Raw genomic sequence first — 19,879 nt, forward strand, 5'->3', positions numbered from 1 at the left:
TGCACAGATCAGTGCTGCACTTGGAGGCCCGAGATGTGTGAGCCTTTGTGCCTGTCATCCCCTGGAGGGGAAGCCAGGGGAGGAAGTGAGAGGAAAAGCTCCCCTTGAACCTGCCACCAGCTTCTGGGCTGAGCAGGACAGGCAGAGAATGAAGCACAGGGGTGCTGACCCCACGGGTCTCTCCAGGGAGGAGTGGTGTGCATGTTTAAGTGCGTGGACCATGCATCCCCCAATAACAGCCCTTTTTCTTTAAGCACTGGAACAGTACCGGCCCATAAGAAATTTCCGCGGTGACCGTTCTACATTCTGTGCTGGCAATAGCCACTTGCCATACAGGGCTACTGAGTCACTGAAATGCGGCCAGTGTTTTTAAAGGAACTGAAATTTTCCTTTTACTTCTTCTTCTTCTATTATTATTTTTGAGACAGAGTCTCACTCTGTCATCTAGGTTGGAGGATAGTGGTACAATCTTGGCTCACTGCAACCTCTACCTCCTGGGTTCAAGTGATTCTCTTGCCTCAGCCTCCTGAGTAGCTGGGATTATAGACGCCTGGCACCACGCCTGGCTCGTTTTTATATTTTTAGTAGAGATGGGGTTTCGCCATGTTGGCCAGGTGGGTCTCGAACTCCTGACCTCAAGTGATCCTCCTACCTCGGCCTCCCAAAGTGCTGGGATTACAGGTGTTGCCAACTTTAATTTAAACCTAAGTTTTAGTAGCTACTTGTGGCTAGTGTTATTGTACCAGACAAATGGACGCTAGGGAGATAGCGGAAGGTGGTGGTTAAGGCCCAGACTGCCTGGTCCAAATGCAGGTCCTGCCCCTTGCATACTGTGACCCCTTCAGAAGGAGTTTCTACCTCTGTGCCTGTGCCTGGTGGGGGTATCTGCCTGGAAACGGGAAAGTCTAATGACAGTGACTGGTTGAGTGCTGGCCTCTCTTGTGGTGGTCCTTCTTGCCTGTGCCCTTCCTTCCTTCAGGACTGGGAACCTGTGGCCATCCTGAAGCAGCCTGCTGCTGGGGGGCATCTTTGGGGATGGCTTCCTCAGTGCAGGCCGAGGAGCCTTGCTGAGGCCCCTCCTAGATGGGGGAACCGCCCCAGCCCCAGGGGACACTGGTGGGGGAGCCCCCTGCACTCAAACTCCTCCATCTTGAACTTCTGCTTCTGTGGCTGCCTTCCCTGCACCCTCTGACCCACACAATCAGAGCGGGGCACAGACCCCAAAGACCATTCCTCACAGACCCCCTTTTCCAAGAGAGAGAAGTAAGGCCCGAGAAGCTGAGTGACCTGCCCACGGCCACTTGGCCAGGTGGTGTCGGAGCCAGGACAAGAGCTTGGGGCTTCCACTGCTGGTTGAGGGATCTGTCTGCCATAGAGCACGGCTCTAGGTGCTCCCAAATGCCTCCTGACCTGCCCGCCTGCACCTTTCCCGCCCCAATGCTTGCTCTGAGGCAAAGACCAGGCCAAGTCCTCACCCTGCCCTCCTGTCATCAGTGTCAGGGCGCCATCTTCCAGCAACACATCTTCACTCCCTTTGCTTCCTAATTAATCTCAGACCCTGACACTCCCAGACCTCCAGGTCTAGGCATGGCTACAAGGCAGGGGTGAAACTCCGTCTGCAGCTCAGCTCCCCATGGAGCCTCCTCCCTCAGCAGAGAACCCACAGGGGACAAGACTGTCCCTAACACCTCCTCTGGAATCTGTCCTTTGCACATGGACACCCCCAAACACCCCAATATATATATATATATTTTTTTTTTTGAGACAGAGTCTCGCTCTGTCTCCCAGGCTGGAGGGCAATGGCGTGATCTCTGCTCACTGCAAGCTCCATCTTCCAGGTTCATGCCATTCTCCTGCCTTAGCCTCCCAAATAGCTGGGACTACAGGCGCCTGCCATCATGCCCAGCCAATTTATTTTTTGTATATTTAGTAGAGATGGGATTTTAACATGTTAGCCAGGATGGTCTCCATTTCCTGACCTCGTGATCCACCCACCTCAGCCTCCCAAAGTGCTGGGATTACAGGCATGAGCCACCGTGCCCAGCCACACTCCAATATATTCTTATCTGTGCTCCAGATTTGAGAAAGGCTGGGGAAAAGCACACCCTGTAAAACATGGCTTCCTTCATTGTCCCTCCCGCATCCCTACAAGACCATGTGTCTCCTCACTGCTTCTTCCAGGTGAGCTCCCAGGCCTGCCAGCTACCTGGAGCTGGAGCTGGAGCAGCCCCGGCATGTGGCGGGTATCACCACGGGCTCTGCCTCAAGTCTTGATACCCACGCAGAGGGAAAGGAGAATCTAAACAGCCCACCCAGATGGATGGCAGCCCAACCCCCAGCAGCTCAACATCAACACAGCCCAGAAGGGCGCCGAAGCCACAGCAGTCAGGACCGAGCGGGAGGAGAAGTGGAGGAAAGGAAGGAAGGGCGGGGAGACATCAAACATTGGGCAGGCGAGGGAGGCCGGCAAGGGTGGTAGAGGGTGAAAGAAAGCCCCGGGCCTAGAGTTCAGTCCCCAGTGAGAAAAAACCTGGAAGAGGCTTCAGAAAAAGGAGGTGAGCACAGACAGAGGCCTCTTGCCTTAGTTCTCCTGCTTTCCCTTTAAAAGCTGCCATCCTCAAATACCCAGCACCAGTGAGTTATACTTGAGTTAATCAGAAACTCTGAGCTGCATCCTGGCCTTGAACTTCAATGGGTTTGAAATTTATCACGTATAGGTCATTTTCAAGTGGATGCATGTATGAAATGCATTCTTTTAGGGGTCCTCTCACCTTCCCCCAAATGCAGCCCACCTCTTGTGCTTCCAAAGCCCTGGGAGCCCAAGCCACTCACCTGGGAACTGATAGCCATAGCTAGGAGCAAATCCGGGGTAGCCGCGGCCATAGGTCGCCACGAAGTTGGGGTATCCTTGAACACAAAGAGAAAGATCAGAGTCCTGTTAGTATAGCCGCCTCAGGTCTGGGGTAAAATCTCACGGAGGGTGGCAATGAGGAACAGCCTGAGTTATTTTCCTTCACAGAATAATTTGTCTCCCATGAGGGTTTTTTTTATCAAGGGCCTGGGTCACCTCTCTCCCATGGCCGGAGGCGCTGCTGTCAGCTGTTGCTAATTAACCCGTATTTGGGCAGCCAGACCTTGCAAAGCCCATGTACTTTCCTGAACCTTCAGAGTAAATGCCATGCATCAGCACCAAACACAAGGCCTGCGCCTGGCTCTGACATTTGGAGAGCTTACCCTGCATGTACTTTACCTTAAAGCTATTGACAGTAGGAGATTAAAGTCCTTGTGATGCCTCCTCCCAAGGCAGTGGACAACAGAGCCAGCACCAGACAGAACATGGGAACTCAGGAGTCACAGTTTAGCAGCCAAACTCAGGGCTCACCCTGGGCCTCTGGAAAACGCTGGGCCTGATGAGCCACGGCCCACATTGCAGTTTTGACACTCCACGGAGGTGCCAGGATCTTTGGAGAACGGTGAGGGGCTGGGTGTGTTAAGATGCAAACCACAAAGTGTAGCTCAAACTCAGAAGCCCCGTGCGGTGTGACTGGATGGGCATTTCACAGCAAGCGTATTATTTCTAGACCCCTGTCTCAGCAGACAAGCTAGGGGGTGAGTGGTTCACTGAAAGACGCTTGCAGAAACTGCCACTGGGCTGGCCACTGGGCACACAAGAAACTCAGCTGGCAAGTCCAGGAGCCGGTGTGACCATCTCAGATCTGTCACTAACCCCCAGTGATGTGAGGTGTCATTTAGCTCATTGTGGCCGCTCAGGCCACTTCGTTCTTCACGTCCCTGCCTGATTCAGGCTAAATGAAGGCCACATGGGCCAGGCTCACTCTACCTCCCTCCACTCAGTATATGTGTACCCTCAGCGCATTCATGCTCTTAAGATGCCACCACGGCCACCCAACCACTGAGAACAAGACTTTCGCTTTGACCTTGGAGGTGAATGCCTGTGGTCGTTTTTTGGCTGCCCAGCCCCTGAGCCTCTCCCTGTGTGTGAGTCTTGGAGAGAGGCCCACCCCCATCACAGAAGCTGAGAAGGCCTCCCTCCCGCTCTTCCTGGGGTTGGAGGCTGAGAGGCAGGCCCGTGAACCTGGGCTCGACAGATGGAAGCCCTCCTTGGGATCTGCCTCTGGAGCTGGTAGGGCAGAGGAGGAGGGACTGGCTCTGAATTTATTCTGGTGTCAGCAGCAGAATCTGGCATCCAGTGTTGGCAACAGTGGCCCCCTGACCAGGTCATTCCTGAGTTGTCCCGTTGGCTACGGCTGGGGCTCTGACCACCCAGCTCCCCCGGTTCCTGCCTGTTTTGAGTCCTGTTCTCCAGCCATCTGTCAATTCTCCAGCACTGCCCAAGCTCCTTCTAATAATCTCCTTGCTGCTTACAGCAGCCAGGGTTGTTTCTGTTGTTTGTGATCAAAACACTGGCAAACAATGACTTTGATGGCTAGACTTACGGCAGCCTCCAGGCTCTCCGGCAATTGAGGGCAGCAGTGACACTTTCCACGGCTGTCTCTGCCCTTCTACACACCCCCTTTAAAAACATCCCTACACACAGCTCTAGGGTCTTACCTGCTCAGTGGCTTCTCACACATCACACTGACCACTTTGTGACCCTGCAAGTGAGGGCTAATGGAAAAGGATCACTTACTAAATTCCACTTTGCCTGCACTCGGCAACAGGAGTCACAGTCTGCTTGTCATCCTGCTGCCTACTCAGAACTTTTGTGCCTCGGAGATGGGCTCCACCATCCCTCACTTCCTGGTGGATGTTGGTGTTGTAGCCTCTGCCCTAGGATCTGTGGATCTGCCACCAGACCTAGAGCAGAAACTCGCGGGTCTGAAGTCAGGAGACCTGGGTTCTAGTCCTGCGTCTGGCCCACAACCATGCCCTTGGGGGTTGTTATGATTTGATGTTTGTGTTTTCCCCCAATTTCTTTGTTGAAATCTTAACCCCCAAGGTTAAGGCCTTAGGAGGTGGGGCCTTTGGGGTGTGATGAGGCCATGAGGTGGAGCCCTCATGAATGTGCCCTTAACAAAGATGCCACAGAGAGACCCTCACCCCTTCCAACACGTGAGGACATGGTTAGAAGGGGCCATATATGAGGAAGCGGGCCCTCACCATACATGGAATCAGCCAGTGCCTTGATCGTTACTTCCCAGCCTCCAGAACTGTGAGAAATAAACGTTTGCTGTTCATAAGCCACCCAGTCTATGGTAATCTGTGACAGCAACACGACTTAACATAGGAGTCTTCCTTTTTCTCTTGGAGCTTAAGTCTTGTTACCTGTAGAAAGTCTTGCAACAGTGATGTGCCCAAATTCTCAAGTGAGATCAGCTGTGGCTCCTTTCTCTTGCTTCCCCCAGAACCTTCCCAAATTTGCAGTCACAGCTCACTCACTGGCCAATGGAACTGTCTCTGCCTCCACAGGCTCTTGCCGCCTGCTCCTCCCCATGCGCTTATTTCCCAGCGCTTGATGACTCACTGGCAGAAGCCTGCCCAAGCGAGGCAGAAGGACCCAGCAGCTCTGCACTGACTGCTAGCTAACGAGCAGGGGCCCGGTGGGATGCTGAGCTCAGGAACCCGATGGGGAAAGAAGGAAGGAAGAACGGCAAAGGCCAGGGCTCAGATGCCTTAAATGGACACATGCATACTGGCGCCTTCCTTCGTATTTATTTCGTGGCTGGGCAGCTCAGTTCTCCTCCAAATTAATCACCTGCTAGCAAATCAGATCTCATACTAGATTTCTTATACCATGATTTCAACAATATTGATAAACGGATTATATGCAAACAGCCAAGTCATGGCTGCCTAGGGGCTTTTCTGATGAAAAATGGCTCCTTTGCTTCTAACTTCAGAGCTGGGGGTCTTAAATATTTTAGTGTTAATCTGACAGCAAAAGCATAGGCCCATGTGTCACCTTCCCTCAGGAGGGTGGGAAGTGGCAGAACAGCCAGTTTCTCCCTGCACTTAGGCGACCAATACAATGCCATGACACCTGCTTTCTTCCCGGCTTTCCCACAAGGCTCCAACAAGAAAGAAGAAAAGCATGGTCAGGTTTACCCCAACTTTGGGTCTCACCCCACTCTTCCTGGACACATCAATACTACAGTCTTCCAAACCACAAAGATGAGAATTCGGCATCTGCCAGAGTGGGGGATCTTATCTCCACCCCCCATCACCGAACATCCTCTAGGTCAGGCAGATGAAATCATAAATTTATAATACGACATTACTTCAATTTTCCTCTTCATTTACTGCTGTGCAGCCCAGCTCTGCTCGAATGGTTCACAGCCCCAGCCACACGGGGGAAATTGGCTGGCTGCATATCAATAGCACATTACAGCAGACCCGTGCAGACGCTCCATCAAGCCACATTACAGCGGGATGACCCAGCCACCACTTCCATTAGCAGCCAGGCCCCTCCCGCACTGGCCACTGCACAATTTATTTGCTCCAATACTCTGGACGCCTGATCAATCCCACAGTAATTATCTCTTGTCACTAAAGTCAAAAAAAAATCAAGGCTTCTGCCGGGGTGACCACCTCTCTCGCATATCGGCTTTCCATTGTAGAAGCAAAATACAGAAATCAACAATAGAATTTGGATTTGCCAGTGAGCTCATTTTGAGTCCCCATTTTGGGGATGCTGACAAAGTTCTCAAAACTGTGGTTCTGGTTCTAGATCTTTGCTGCAACCCTAGAGATGTTTCCCTTCTAGACAGGTCCATGACTCATCCTCTCCTGGGCTCTGTTACTCAGCTACTCAGAGTCATGGAAAACGGCTCCCACCAGGCCCCAGACTTGAAAGAGACAAGAGACAGGGCTGTTTATCCAGGGAACTGCCAGAGTGTGACAGATCTGCTGCGATGTTTAGAGCACTGCCTGGGGCACCACATCGGCTCCATGAGGTCTGCAAACAGACTAAACACCAAGTGCCAAGAGTCCTTCCTAGGCAAGGATGTGAAGGCTAAAGTCTACAAAGATGCTTTGCCCCTAGAATCACTCTGAGTTGCAGGGGCTCCTCCAGACCTGCGCTGTCCAATTTAAATTTAATTAAAATTATCTAAAATGAAAGCTTCAACTCCTCAGTCGCAAAAGCCGCAACTCAAGGGCTCAGCAGCTACCGTGCACAGGCGGGCAGTGATATTGGCCAGTGCAGACAGGACCCTCCCTCCCTTGCAGGAAGTTCTATTGGGCTGCACGGCTCTACAAGGACAATGAAGAGCTGAATTCTGAGTTTCCTCTGTCCCTCAGGAAGCGGCTAAACAAAGGAACACTTCCTTGAGAATAACCTCAACAGATATTTTTGGGAAAGCCAGATCCCAGTCGAAATTGAGTCTAGATGTGTGGTTTTAAGTTGCAGCCAATCTCCAATCTTTTGATCTGTTAGTGAATGCCAGCAGATCACAGCTTCCTAGTCCCTGTTCTCAACGATACTTTATTCATTTCTTGCCCGCATTTCAGAGGGGCTTAATGTCAGGGAACACTGAGTCAGGACTTCACGGGGCGCTTCTCAGTACGACTGCACCTAAGAATGCTTTTGGCTAATGTGCTTTAGCTGATCATCAGCATCTCTCTGTTTCTGAGCTGACAGGGTGAAGCTTTTCTTTAAGGGCTCGGCAATGTGCTATTTCTCTAACACTCGTATCAGCTTGTTAAATAAACAGCATGTGCCCGATGAGGCCAAGAAAGTTAAAGGCAGTGGGATTATGTGGCTGAGGGCAGAGAAGGCTCAGAGAAATCAAATATTCAACAATCATCATGTGTTTGCTTTTATTAGGTTCACCTTCATTAAGAAAAATGAAAGAGATTCTATCACATTGAGCTGGGTAACTGTGGGCACCTCTTGGTGCTGCAAGACTGTGCCACAAAGTCTGAGGGGCTGCAAAAGACCTTTTCTGTTTTTTTGTTTGTTTGTTTTTGAGATGGAATCTTGCACTGTCACCCAGGCTGGAGTGCAGTGGCATGATCTTGGCTCACTGCAACCTCTGCCTCCGGGTTCAAGCGATTCTTCCGCCTCAGCCTCCCGAGTAGCTGGGACTACAGGCGTGCGCCACCACGCCCGGCTAATTTTTGTACTTTTAGTAGAGATGAGGTTTCACTATGTTGGCCAGGCTGGTCTCGAACTCCTGAACTCAGGTGCCTTGGCCTCCTGGGATTATAGGCATGAGCCACTGCGCCAGCCTGCAAAAGACCTTTTCTAAGAATCTTAGGTGACTCTGCTTTTGTCCGGCTCAAAGGTGGGAGACCTGACCTAAGGATAACGCCTCCTCTTCTCTTCTACATTCCTTTTAAGGAATTCCCATCAGGTCAATTATTCTGTGATTCTGTCAAATGCTGTAAAAGCTAAAACCAAAACAGGTGTAGGTTTTCCCCAAGGATGTCTGTAGCCATATCAACAGAGATCAAGATAGAATAACTGTGCAACTATACGCTTATCAGTCTCCCTCTGATGAGACCACCCAGAGTATGGAGAAAATCTTAAAGGATTTTTAAAAATTAGTTCCACAGAGTCCAAGTCATTTACAGACCACTGTGCTGGTTGTCTCAGACTCCTCACTAGAATGTCAGCTCCCTGAAATCAGAGACTTAGTTTTCTGCTGCATTTTCAGCATCTAGAACGGTGCCTGGCACTTAGTAGGTACTCATTTAATAAATATTTGTTGAATGAATGAATTTTAATGTTTTAACGGTTTATAGTCTCGTTTCTAAAAAATCCCTAGAAGTGCCATTTATTTTTCCACTCTTTCAATGATAAAGGTTTAAATCATGGAAACCTCATCTAATTGCATTGGTTAGTTAACTTTAAGAAAATGAAAATGTTTTTCTGCATGAGTCAAGTTCATCAGCCAAACTGCTGTTGGTGAGGATGGGTAGTGCTTCCAGGACGAATGCGCAGGCATAGCGCACGGTGGAGATGGTGACCCATGTGAGTGATGGGGTCACATCAGGTCATCCTACCAAAAGATTCGACTCTGCCTGGTGCCACGCTACCACTTTCGAGGGAAGAAGCAAGAAGAAAGAGAAACAGTCTTTGATCACAGAGTCAAGGGCTTCCATCACAGCACGGCAAACGGCAGTCTCCTCACTCAGAGAGTTCATAGACCCAGAGTGCCAAGCTGTACCAATGGGCAAAACAGAGGGCAGCCCAGGGAGTTCCCAGTGGGTGCATTACAGAGGGCTCAGGAGGAGGCTCTGTGCTGGCTGGGGAGGCCTGTATCTCCTCAGATACAGTTTGACACTGTATCTGATTCATCCCTTCTGCCTGGACCTCTGGCTGAGCTGGTTCCTGGCTGGGGGACATATTTTGGGACCTTTTAGGAGGCCCTGCTCAGTGCATATGGATGGCCTCACCACAGTCACTGGGAAATTCAGGAGGGCCCAGGGCTGATGAGACCTGGAATCCAGCACATAGATCTTTGTCAGAAGGTGGTTACTCAAGAATAATCCAAACTCCTTGGGCTGGGAGTCCACAAGGAGAAAGAGGCTGCAGTTGCCACAGCACAGGTCACATCCGTGGGTCTAGCTAGGTGCTCAGCCATGGGTGGTAAGGAAGTCCAAGTGGTAGGGCTTCCTAGTGCCTTGTTAATAACAACTCCCAGCTTGAGTACATACTATGACACCTTGTTGATTTGAAGACACACATCTTTTCCACACTTCAACTTCTGTGAAAGTGGGATCTATCTTGCAGCCAATGTGATAAGAAAGCATTATGTAGTTTAATTAATAGCATATTTTTTCTTTCTGAAGAGTAAATGAACATATATCTTACTAGCTATGGCATCTCAGATTAGACTACAGCATTTACCAGGCAAGATACAGTTTCATTTATCCTCCAACAACCCCATGAAGTAAGATTATTACCCCATGGGTAGGATAAATGAAGAACAGAGAAGCTAAGCCACTTGCTTCAAATCACACAGCGGATAGAGTGAAGAGTCCAGGTCTGCTGATTCCAAAGTTCCAAGCTCTTGCCTCTGGACCACACGGCCTCCCTTGGTGGAGCCCTGCTCTGGCTACGGCTGACCCCATCCATTTCATCCAAAGGGTTCTCTGCTTCGTTAGAAGAGGACTAGTGCCTCTGTGACCTGGGGTTGGGCTGGATAGGGTCTGGGGTTAGGCACAACCACAGCTACAGCAGGCAAAAGGCAAAGGCCTTCAGCAGCAGGGTGGGGCTGGGAAGATTGTAACTCAAAAACAATAGGCTCTGAACTGCAACAGTACCTTCACCTAACAGCTCCTTCTTTACTGTGGCTTGGGGAAGTCATAACTTGAACTGTGAGTAGATGAGGGAAGAGCTGGGCAGATGAGCAAGCTCCTGGCAGCCATCACATATCCGTCCCCCAGCGAGCAGGCGCTGTTCAGATGCTGTCCAGACAAGCACAGGGACCAGTGCTGTCTCCTACCACCCCAGTAGGTGCGCTCAGGAAGGGGCCACTCGGGTCTGCCCACAAGCTACAGGCAAAGCCAACCCTGGAGCCCCTTGGCCTGTCTCTCCCCCTCTTCCCACACACACATGGCCAGACCGGTTGGCTCTCAAGCTCCCACAGTAGGGTCCTCGTGTTCCAAGGCTGTTTCTTCCAAATGGAAGGCCCCTGGCTTACTCATCCTTCTCATTTCTGCTGAAATGCCACTTCCCTGATTCCTAAGACTGGCTTCCACTCCTCATGACGTGCTCTTCAACCACCCCCAGACTCTATGATGATCATTAGGCATCTGTGCAATGCACTGTTACACATTGGGCTCTCTGTACAGACCACAAGCTCGCTGAGGGCAGGAACCACATCTGCTTGTGAAGCACCATGTCCCAAGGCTAGCTCAGGGCTGGTCATGCAGTAGGTGTTCTTGACCCACGCCTCCTGCCCTGCCTCCTCACCTGGGTTCCCATGATGAAACATTAGGTGCCCTTCTGTGCAGGGATCCAAGCTTGGATCCTGAGCCTTTGGAGAGCCTTTATGGAGATGTGGGCCTGAGCCTTTGCTTGAAGTCTGGGAGGCTGAGCACTCTTTGTTCTTTGTCAACTGACAGGAGCTGAGCTGGCTCCGCTTCACACCTCTGCTTCTCCCAGATGAAAACCAGTTCCCTCTTCCCAGCATCTAACCAAGTTAGACTCAGAAAGGTGGGAAATTTCCTGAAGATTTGGATCCTAAAGGTCTTCTATTTTATGCCGTAGGGCTATTATGCTCATTTTAAATTCAAGACTCTAAAACCTAGTAGGTGGTAATAGGCTCAACTCTTTCTTATTTAATTTTTATTTTGCTTTTTTTTTTTTTTTTTTTAAAGAGATGGGGTCGCCGGGCGCAGTGGCTCAAGCCTGTAATCCCAGCACTTTGGGAGGCCGAGGTGGGCGGATCACAAGGTCAAGAGATCGAGAACATCCTGGCCAAAATGGTGAAACCCCGTCTCTGGCTAAAAATACAAAAATTAACTGGGTGTGGTGGCACGCACCTGTAATCCCAGCTACTCAGGAGGCTGAGGCAGGAGAATTGCTTGAACCTGGGAGGTGGAGGTTGCAGTGAGCTGAGATTGTGCCATGGCACTCCAGCCTGGAGACAGAGCGAGAGACTCCATCTCAAAAGAAAAAAGAGAGAGAGAGAGAGAGAGAGACAGGGTCTCACCATGTTGCTCAGGTTGGTCTCGAACTCCTGGGCTCAGGCAATCCTCGGCTTCCCAAAGTGGTAGAATTATGGGCATGGGCCACCGTGCCTAGCCCCCAACTCTTTCTTATTTTATATTTTTTCAGAAACAGATCTTTCTATGCTCTGTGCTGTCTCGGCTGTGGTGCAGTAGGTTCTCACAGGCACGATCCCACTCTGATCATCACAGAGTTTTGAGATGCTTCATTTCCAACCTGGTTCTGTTCACTCCTCCTTAGACAACCTTATGTTCCTCCACTACCAGGAGGTCACCATCCTGATGCTAAATTTAGTGGGGACACCGAATCTGCACAGCCCAGAGTTCCTCGGCTCAAGCTTTCCTCCTGCATCAGCCTCCTGAGTAGCTGGGGCCACACGTGCATGCCACCACAACCCACTAATGCTTATTATTATTATTATTATTTTGAGATGGAATCTCACTCTGTCACCTAGGCTGGAGTGCAGTGGCACAATCTTGGCTCACTGCAACCTCTGCCTCCTGGGTTCAAGCGATTCTCCTGCTTTAGCCTCCCGAGTATCTGGGATTACGGGCACGTGCTGCAGTGCCCAGCTGATTTTTGTATTTTTAGTAGAGACGGGGTTTCACCATGTTGCCCGCGCTGGTCTTGAATTCCTGACCTCAGGTGATCCACCTGCCTCGGCCTCCCAAAGTGCTGGGATTACAGGTGTGAGCCACCGTGCCCAGCCTAATGTTTATTATTTTTTGTAGAGGCTGTCTATGTTTCCCAGGCTGGCTCATAAACTCCTGGCCTCAAGCGATCCTCGTGCTTCAGCCTCCCGATTGCAGGCAAGCACCACTGTACTCAGCTCAACTCTCCTTCTTTCAGGTTTGATTTCACCATTTAAAAATACCAGCTTGGAGTTTCTTTTGATATAAAACATAAAGACCTAATAAGAATTATTTTTTTAAAGGAGGAGCTAAGTAATTATCTTGTAGTCAACCAGGAAATAATTATCACTGATTTTTAAAAACACACTCTTAAATATAGATATATTTAGTTTAGACTTTTTACCTTTTTCTATCAACTGGAGCATTCCCATGTACCATACTGTTTTAGTTACTGTAGCTTTGTGTTACGCTCTCACTGTTGGTCTTTTCTCATTCCTCTTTTTAAAAACATTTTCTCATCTATTCTCACTTGTTTCTTCTTCCAGAGGTAAGTTTTAGAAACATCTGGCCAATTTTAAAAAATTACAATAGGATTTATCTTTGAAACTCTGTTAAGCCTAAAAAATTCATTTGAGGAGAATTAACGTCATGGCCATTTTTAATATTCTCCTGGCATCTTTTTCTGTTTCATAAAGTTCTTCAAAACAGTTTTACCTGCCCTTGTTATTTCCTCAGACAAGTAGATACAATTCTTTGTCAGACCACAAAAAGTTTTATAAATTTAAAATTAAGCCAGAAGTGATTTAAACAGCAGCAAATCTGAAAATGTAGAAAGGGCTTATCAAACAATATAGAAGTGGGACTCTTAGCCAAACCAAATGAAAACCCATTAACACTAGACAGCTCATGTGCCTGAATGGAATTTTACCATTAACTACCATTTATCCCATTTAATTAGTATTTTCCTGACACACAATAACTTGCACTAAAATACCGTTCTCTCGCCTTTAAATTTCTAATTATTGTTGCGACCTACACCATTACGCATCTCCACTGCTTTCTCCATCTTTCATGCCATTTAAGCGGTAAGATTTTCAATTATCTACGCAGGACGGACAGAGATACCTTTAAGGAAAGGGGCATAATATGCAACTCAATTTCTCCAAAAGCCAGGAGAAATCATTTTTAGTCAGAACAAACACACTTTGTCTTTCATCATTTTTTTTTTTTTGGCAAATAAAGAGTAAAACAGGCTATTTAAAAGATCCATTTAAATGCAAATTTTGATATCCCAAGAGAAAAATGTTAATCATTTAAATAGACAGGATTATCGCCCACCCTTACCACTTCCCTCCTCTCCCAAGTTTTAGAAAATGTAGCCTCAGCCCACACAAGTTAAGTCAGCCAGGAGTCCTTACATCTTAAGAACTCCCACTCAGATGAGAGGGCTGAGGCAGACAGAGGGGGACTTTTCCTTCTTTTGAGGAAGGAGATGGAAAAGAGAGAAAATAGTCTAACATATCCTATAAGCCAGGCATGGGGCAAAATTATAAATACAAACACACACACACCCCCACACACACACGCACGCACGCACAGATACCTACACACACACTCAATCATCACAACTGTCTTGGAATGGGGAATTATCATCCTCATCTATACACAAGGAAACTGAGGCTCAGAAAGGTGAAGCAGTTTGCCCCACTGGTAGGTGACCCAATTGGGAGTAGAGGCCTCCATAGCCCTCCCAGTCCACGGTGACCTGCGGTCCTGTCTAGACTCACCCAGCATCCCCATGCCCAGCATGAACGCGTCCATGGTGTAAGGCAGTCCCCGGGCCCGGCCTCTTGTCCCAGGTGGGAACATGACTTCTTTCGGCTGAGCTTTCTTACATTCTACCTGTTAAACAGAAAGGCGAACAAATGAGATGCAAATGAATTCCACGTAAATGTCAAATGCAGAACTGATCTGGTTACGAGCTAAGTTATTTTTAGCCTTGCTCCTTACCCACTGTAAAAACAGCCGTGTGAGTAAATGGCCTGCAAAATAAATACTTAAGAAAACACGCCACTTGTGCAAATCCTACTTCGGAAAAACCTACAAGGATGAAATTGGGTTCTGGAGGGGTGGCGAGGACGTAAGCCGAAGATACACACACAGATTGAAGCTCAGGTTGACGCTCGTGCAGAAAGCATGACAGATAAGGAGGCAGACAACGGCTGTTGGATGTGTCTGTGAATAATAACAACAATAGCAATAATAATAACCCCTCAGGATTTTCAGCCTTTACACGTTTACAAATGTCCCTGACATTCCCTCAGGCCAGTGATTCTTCATGCCAGGCCATCTGATTCAAACTCTTATTAAACAGACAGACCACTTAGCCTTAGCCCCAGTTCGCAGATGAGAAAACAGAGCATCAGAAGTTTTGTGTTGGCCGGGTATGGGGGATCATGTCTGTAATCCCAGCACTTTGGGAGGTGGAGGCAGGTGAATCAGCTTGAGCCCAGGAGTTTGAGATCAGCCTGGGCAACATGGTGAAACCCCATCTGTACTAAAAAAAAGTACAAAAAACTAGGCAGGTGTGGTAGCACACACCTGTAGTCCCAGCTACCTAGGAGGCTGAGGTAGGGGGATCACCTGGGTCTGGGAGGACAAGGATGCAGTGAGCCATGATCATGCCACTGCACTCCAGCCTGGGTGACACGGCGAGACCCTGTCTTAAAAATAAAAATTATTGTGTAACATGCTGAAAGCCCTCCCCAACAGGTTCAGGCCTACAAACCAGATCTTTAGAATTTCTAGGTCAGCAATGCCACATTTCCACAAAACCTACACCACTACCACACTCCTGAGGGAAGTAATAAGATTAAATACTGATTCTGTTCATCTGGATTACTAGTTTCTCATTTGCAGCTACATTTTCAAGTGGTTGCTAATCTCCCCTTTCTGTTTCTCTTCCGACTCTAAAATTTCTTCATGCTCATCTGCTTGTATACCCAGAGGTCACTTATTTAATAACCTTAACTATGCCAAATACAAACCTCAGGGAGTAAGTAAAACTGTGGCCCTTGGAAGTTCCTTCACTGTTTTATCAGAGCACCTTAGGCCTGTGCTTATTAGCACTTATTTGCTTTATGTTTACAGAGAAATTTAAGAAGCATTGTTAGCCAGTAATCAATCCCACTGCTGATGAAGATGGGATGTTGCAGGGTAAAGCACGGATGCTTTTAACAGCCAAAAGGAACAGCATGACAGCCTGATAGTGATGGAGAAAAGACAAGAATCAGGCATCTTATTTAAAGAGCAGTCTGGGCCATATGGTATAGGAGCAAAAGCTCTACATAGTTCAACAGCTGCTGAGGTATCACTGTAACACAGAAAATAACTATTGTTCACGGTGTGCCTGAGATATCAAGAAAAAGTTAAACTGTGTGCAATATACATTGTTTAAATAGACACCTCTAGGCCGGACAAAGTGGCTCACACTTGTAATCCCAGCACTTAGGGAGGCTAAGGCAGGCAGACTGCTTGAGCCCAAGAGTTTGAGACCAGCCTGGCCATCATGGCAAACCCTGTCTCTACTAAAAATACAAAAAAATTAGCCGGGCGTGGTGGCACGCTCCTGTAATCCCAGCTACTTGGGAGACTAAGGCAGAAGAATCGCTTGAACCCGTGAGGTGGAGGTTGTAGTGAGCCGAGATTGCACCACTGCACTCTAGCCTGGGCGACAGAGCGAGACTCTGTCTCAAAAAAATAAATAAATAAAATAAAAATAAAAAGGGACCTCTATGGGTTATCTGTTTTAGAGATAGTCTCATCTCAAATACTTCAATCAAAAAATATTTTAGTGCTCAACGTTAGGGGGATGCTATAATTACCTAAGATATAAGTCCCCTTTCTTCAAAGACACCCGATAACAGGTATTACTCTTGCTCTTTCAAGAATAACCACAAATGCCTTAAAAAATGGACAAAATGGTTCAACATTCATGACTAATATGCTTAATACAAAGAGTTCTATAGATTAAAAGAGATGAGCATCCCAAAAGAGCCATGGGTAAAAGACATGAGTAGACAATTCACAGACGGCTAATAAAGAACACATTCCCCAAGATAAAGCATATTTTTTGCCCACAGATTGACAGTGATGAAAGCACTTTTGATGTAAGGGTTTCTGAGGGTATGGTGCGGTGGGGTGGAAATTGGCACGTATTTTTCTGGAGGGCAACCTGACACTATATCAAAAGCCATAAATTTATACATACACCTAGTAATCTTACCTCTAGGAATTTGCCCTACAGGAATTAGATTATTATTATTATTTTTAATAAAAGGAAATAACTGAAATACAGAAGAACAGGGAATTAGCTGAGTCTGGTTTATCCACACTGATTGAATGCTATGAAGCTATGAAAAAGTGTGTTGATAATAATTATGCACTGGTTCTGGGAAACCCCTCAGTCCCAGGCAAACCAGGATGACAGGTCACTCTAACTGCAGGCGGGAAAAAAGCAAATGTCACTGACTTTTTGAAAAATAAACAAGTGCATATATCATATAGGGAAAAATACTGAAAAGACATACTAAAATTGTCTTAGAGTTACTTTGTTTTTAAATTTTAATCGGGCATTTTGCTATTTATTTTCCAAGCTTTCTGCTAAGCAACAGGGAGCAGGTTTTTGTAAGATAATGCAACAGACTGTCACTGATAGGGCTATTAGAATGTTGTCATTGCAGGTAGGGGGGAAAAGGTGATTGAAAACAACAAACTCATCCAAATTGGCTCTCCTAAGCCCAGGGTTGAAAACTGACTTCGGGATGCCAGAGGAGCAGGCTGAGAAATCTCATTTGCATGAACCTGCCCCAAGCCTGGGGAGATGGGTGTGTCTTGCACAGGCAGACAGATAATTACCCAAAGCCAACACCAGCAAGGGGAATAATATCGCTAACCAGCTCAGTTCCTAATAGCCCTATCGGTGACAATCTACTGCATTGTCTTATGAAAACCTGCTGCCTGTTCCTAGGCAACCTGATCAACGGAAATCTCAGGTTTATACAATTTTCATTTAGGGAACATAAAGGTTAACTGACTGTAATGGGAGTGTTTTAAACAAACCCACCTACTCTTCCTCTCACTGAACAGGGCTGACAGCTCGGTTTAATTCTGCTCTGTCTTTGCTGCTGGTGGTTTGGGCAGCAATGACTGTTTGAGTGTCAACCACCCGCTGGGTCAACGGTGAGTGTTCCCCAAGGCCAGGGGCCATGGCACACGCACTCTCGGGGGGACCCCGCCTGTCCTGGGCATCTGAACGACAGGGGAAGGCAGCAGGTAACAGTTACCAGCAGGGAACCTGGCCTGCCTGCCCTGAAGGCCTCTTGAAAGACTTCTCAGGACCAGGAAGCCTGTCCAGTCCCCTCCACCCCCGAGACTCAGCCACTTAATTCAATGACGTGGATGCAGAGGAACTCAACACGCCAGGCAAGTGCTAGGCTTTGGGGACCCAAAGATAAATAAAGAAAGCCTCTACCTCTCTGAGAGCTCTCACTGTACTGAAAAAGAAGAGGCTCTGACTGCCTTGTTCTCCTAAGATGAATGCAAGCACTCACACATCAACCTGCCCCTCGCTGCTTCTGCACTTGTCAGCCTCCCGAGCCTCTTGAGTTAGCACACATCGGGTCACCTTCCCCTGCTGTCCTCCCCCAGGCCCTGCATAAGCCAGAGAGCTTGGCATGAACAACCCGGGTTACGGTCAGAACCCAAACAGGATAAAAAGCAGGCTATCTTTTCGGTTCTAGTCATGTACTTAGGCTATCTGACCACACACTCTGTTCCAGGTATCTACTGCTGAGCAACAAACTGCCCCCAAACTTAATGGCTTTGAGCAACAATTTAACCATCCTTCCTCAGGGTTCTGTGGGGTGACCGGCTCAGCTGGGCTCTTGCTGGTGGTCTCATGGCACTGTGGTCAGGTGGTGACTGGGGCTGAAGCCAGAGGAGGCCTCAATGAGGCCGGAGGCCCAAGATGGCTCCTCGCTCCCATGGTAGGCAGCCACGCTGGTTCGGCTGGGCCTGCTGACGAGACGTCCACCATGGCTCCTCCACGGCACCTGGTCTTGCCACAATATGGCGGCTGAGTCCCAAGAGGAAGTGTTCCAAGCACAAGCATTCCAAGAGACTCAAGCAGAAGCTGCAAGGTTTCTTCTGACCTAGCCTTGGGACTCACAGTGCTTCCTCCAACACATTCTACTGGTGACACTGGGCCAGCCTAGAGCCCGTGTGGGAGTGGGCTCTAGGGATAATCTTTGGAAACCAACAACCACATGAGGTCAGTGAAGGGCAGTGAGCTGACAAGGCAGCAGGAGGCACTCCCCACACTCTGGCTCTTGGCTGGCTGGGTCCTTGGAGCAGTGGGCACGTAGGGCTGCTCTCACCACAGGGCAGAGGGCAGGGCATGGGGCTCCCTTCTCACTGCAGCCCCACAGAGGCCTGCCTGGCTCCCCATGGTCCTCTAAAACAAAACAAAGGTGGTGCTCACAGGGACCAGGCCTCTTGCTGCAGGTGTTTTGGCCTCACTTCCTAAGACTTCCCCTTGGGGAAGGGCCACCTCCCAGTCTCAGTCCTTGAGACTCCTGCACCAACAGCTTCTCACAGTGGCTGCTGCTGCTATTGTTTCAAATAGCAACTGACCAGAGCAGCCTATTCAAGGGGCAAGAAATGCAGTGAGATGTTCCATCTGACTGAGCACTTGTAAGAAGCCTCAGAGGCCACTGATGACCGAAAGACCAGGTCTCTGTTTTCAAGGTGCACAGCTGGCAATGCCACAAAACACTCCCAATACCAGGGATGTGCCAACACCCCCCACCCCAACAAAATTGATGGGATTGGTTTTGAAATTTTCTTTTCCCAATATGCTGCTTTGTTCGACAAACTGGCCTTGGAAGACAGGGTGTGGCTTCCTCATAGTCCCCATGGTAATGGGTTCAGAATAATGACCTAGTCCCTGGACGCCTAGGGCAGCAGCATGTTCCTTTAGAGAACAAAACAAAGGCCTGATGGGAGCGTGGCCACTGTGGTCACTAACACTCTTACCCTTGCTGCCCACTGGGTTGGGTGCCTCCTCCCATCAGCATCCACGGCACCTCAGCAAGGAGGTTTGCAGTTTCCAACTCCTTACTCAGGAATCATTTCAAATTTACAGAAAAGTTGCAAGGATGGTATCCTTTACCAGAAATCACCTACTGCTAACATTTTGTTACTTTTGCCTTATCATTTGCACACACTCCTGAGCCCTCTATATCTATATGTAGAATTTTTTTTTTTTTTTTAGATAGAGTCTTGCTGTGTCACTCAGGTTGGAGTGCAGTGGCGCGACCTCGGCTCACTGCAACCTCCGCCTCCTGGGTTCAAGCGATTCTCCTGCCTCAGCCTCCCGAGTAGCTGGGACTACAGGTGCGTGCCATCACACCCTGCTAATTTTTGTATTTTTAGTATAGACGGGGTTTCACCATATTGGCCAGGCTGGTCTTGAACTCCTGACCTTGTGATCTGCCTGCCTCGGCCTCCCAAAGTGCTGGGATTACAGGCGTGAGCCACCGCACCTGGC

General features: G+C 48.6%; 1 protein-coding gene across 20 annotated transcripts in view; it reads right to left on the reverse strand.

Annotated features, from left to right (window-relative positions):
- MSI2 (musashi RNA binding protein 2) overlaps positions 1-19,879 on the reverse strand; it is a 433,576-nt gene that overhangs the window by 55,783 nt on the left and 357,914 nt on the right. For 19 of the 20 annotated variants that reach the window (XR_003723736.2, XM_077970994.1, XM_028836309.2 and 16 more), the window contains 2 exons: positions 14,058-14,172; positions 2,833-2,907 (listed from right to left, as the gene is read on the reverse strand). Coding sequence is in view for 18 of the 20 variants with exons in the window: in XM_077970994.1 (XP_077827120.1) it covers positions 2,833-2,907; positions 14,058-14,172 (190 nt within the window). In the remaining 2 variants the exon portion in view is untranslated. Of the gene's footprint in view, positions 1-1,790; positions 2,908-14,057; positions 14,173-19,879 lie in introns of all 20 variants that reach the window. The other variant, XR_013406457.1, reaches the window with a different exon arrangement.

Source organism: Macaca mulatta, chromosome 16 (genome assembly GCF_049350105.2).
Source record: "Macaca mulatta isolate MMU2019108-1 chromosome 16, T2T-MMU8v2.0, whole genome shotgun sequence".
NCBI classification, from domain to species: Eukaryota; Metazoa; Chordata; class Mammalia; order Primates; family Cercopithecidae; genus Macaca; species Macaca mulatta.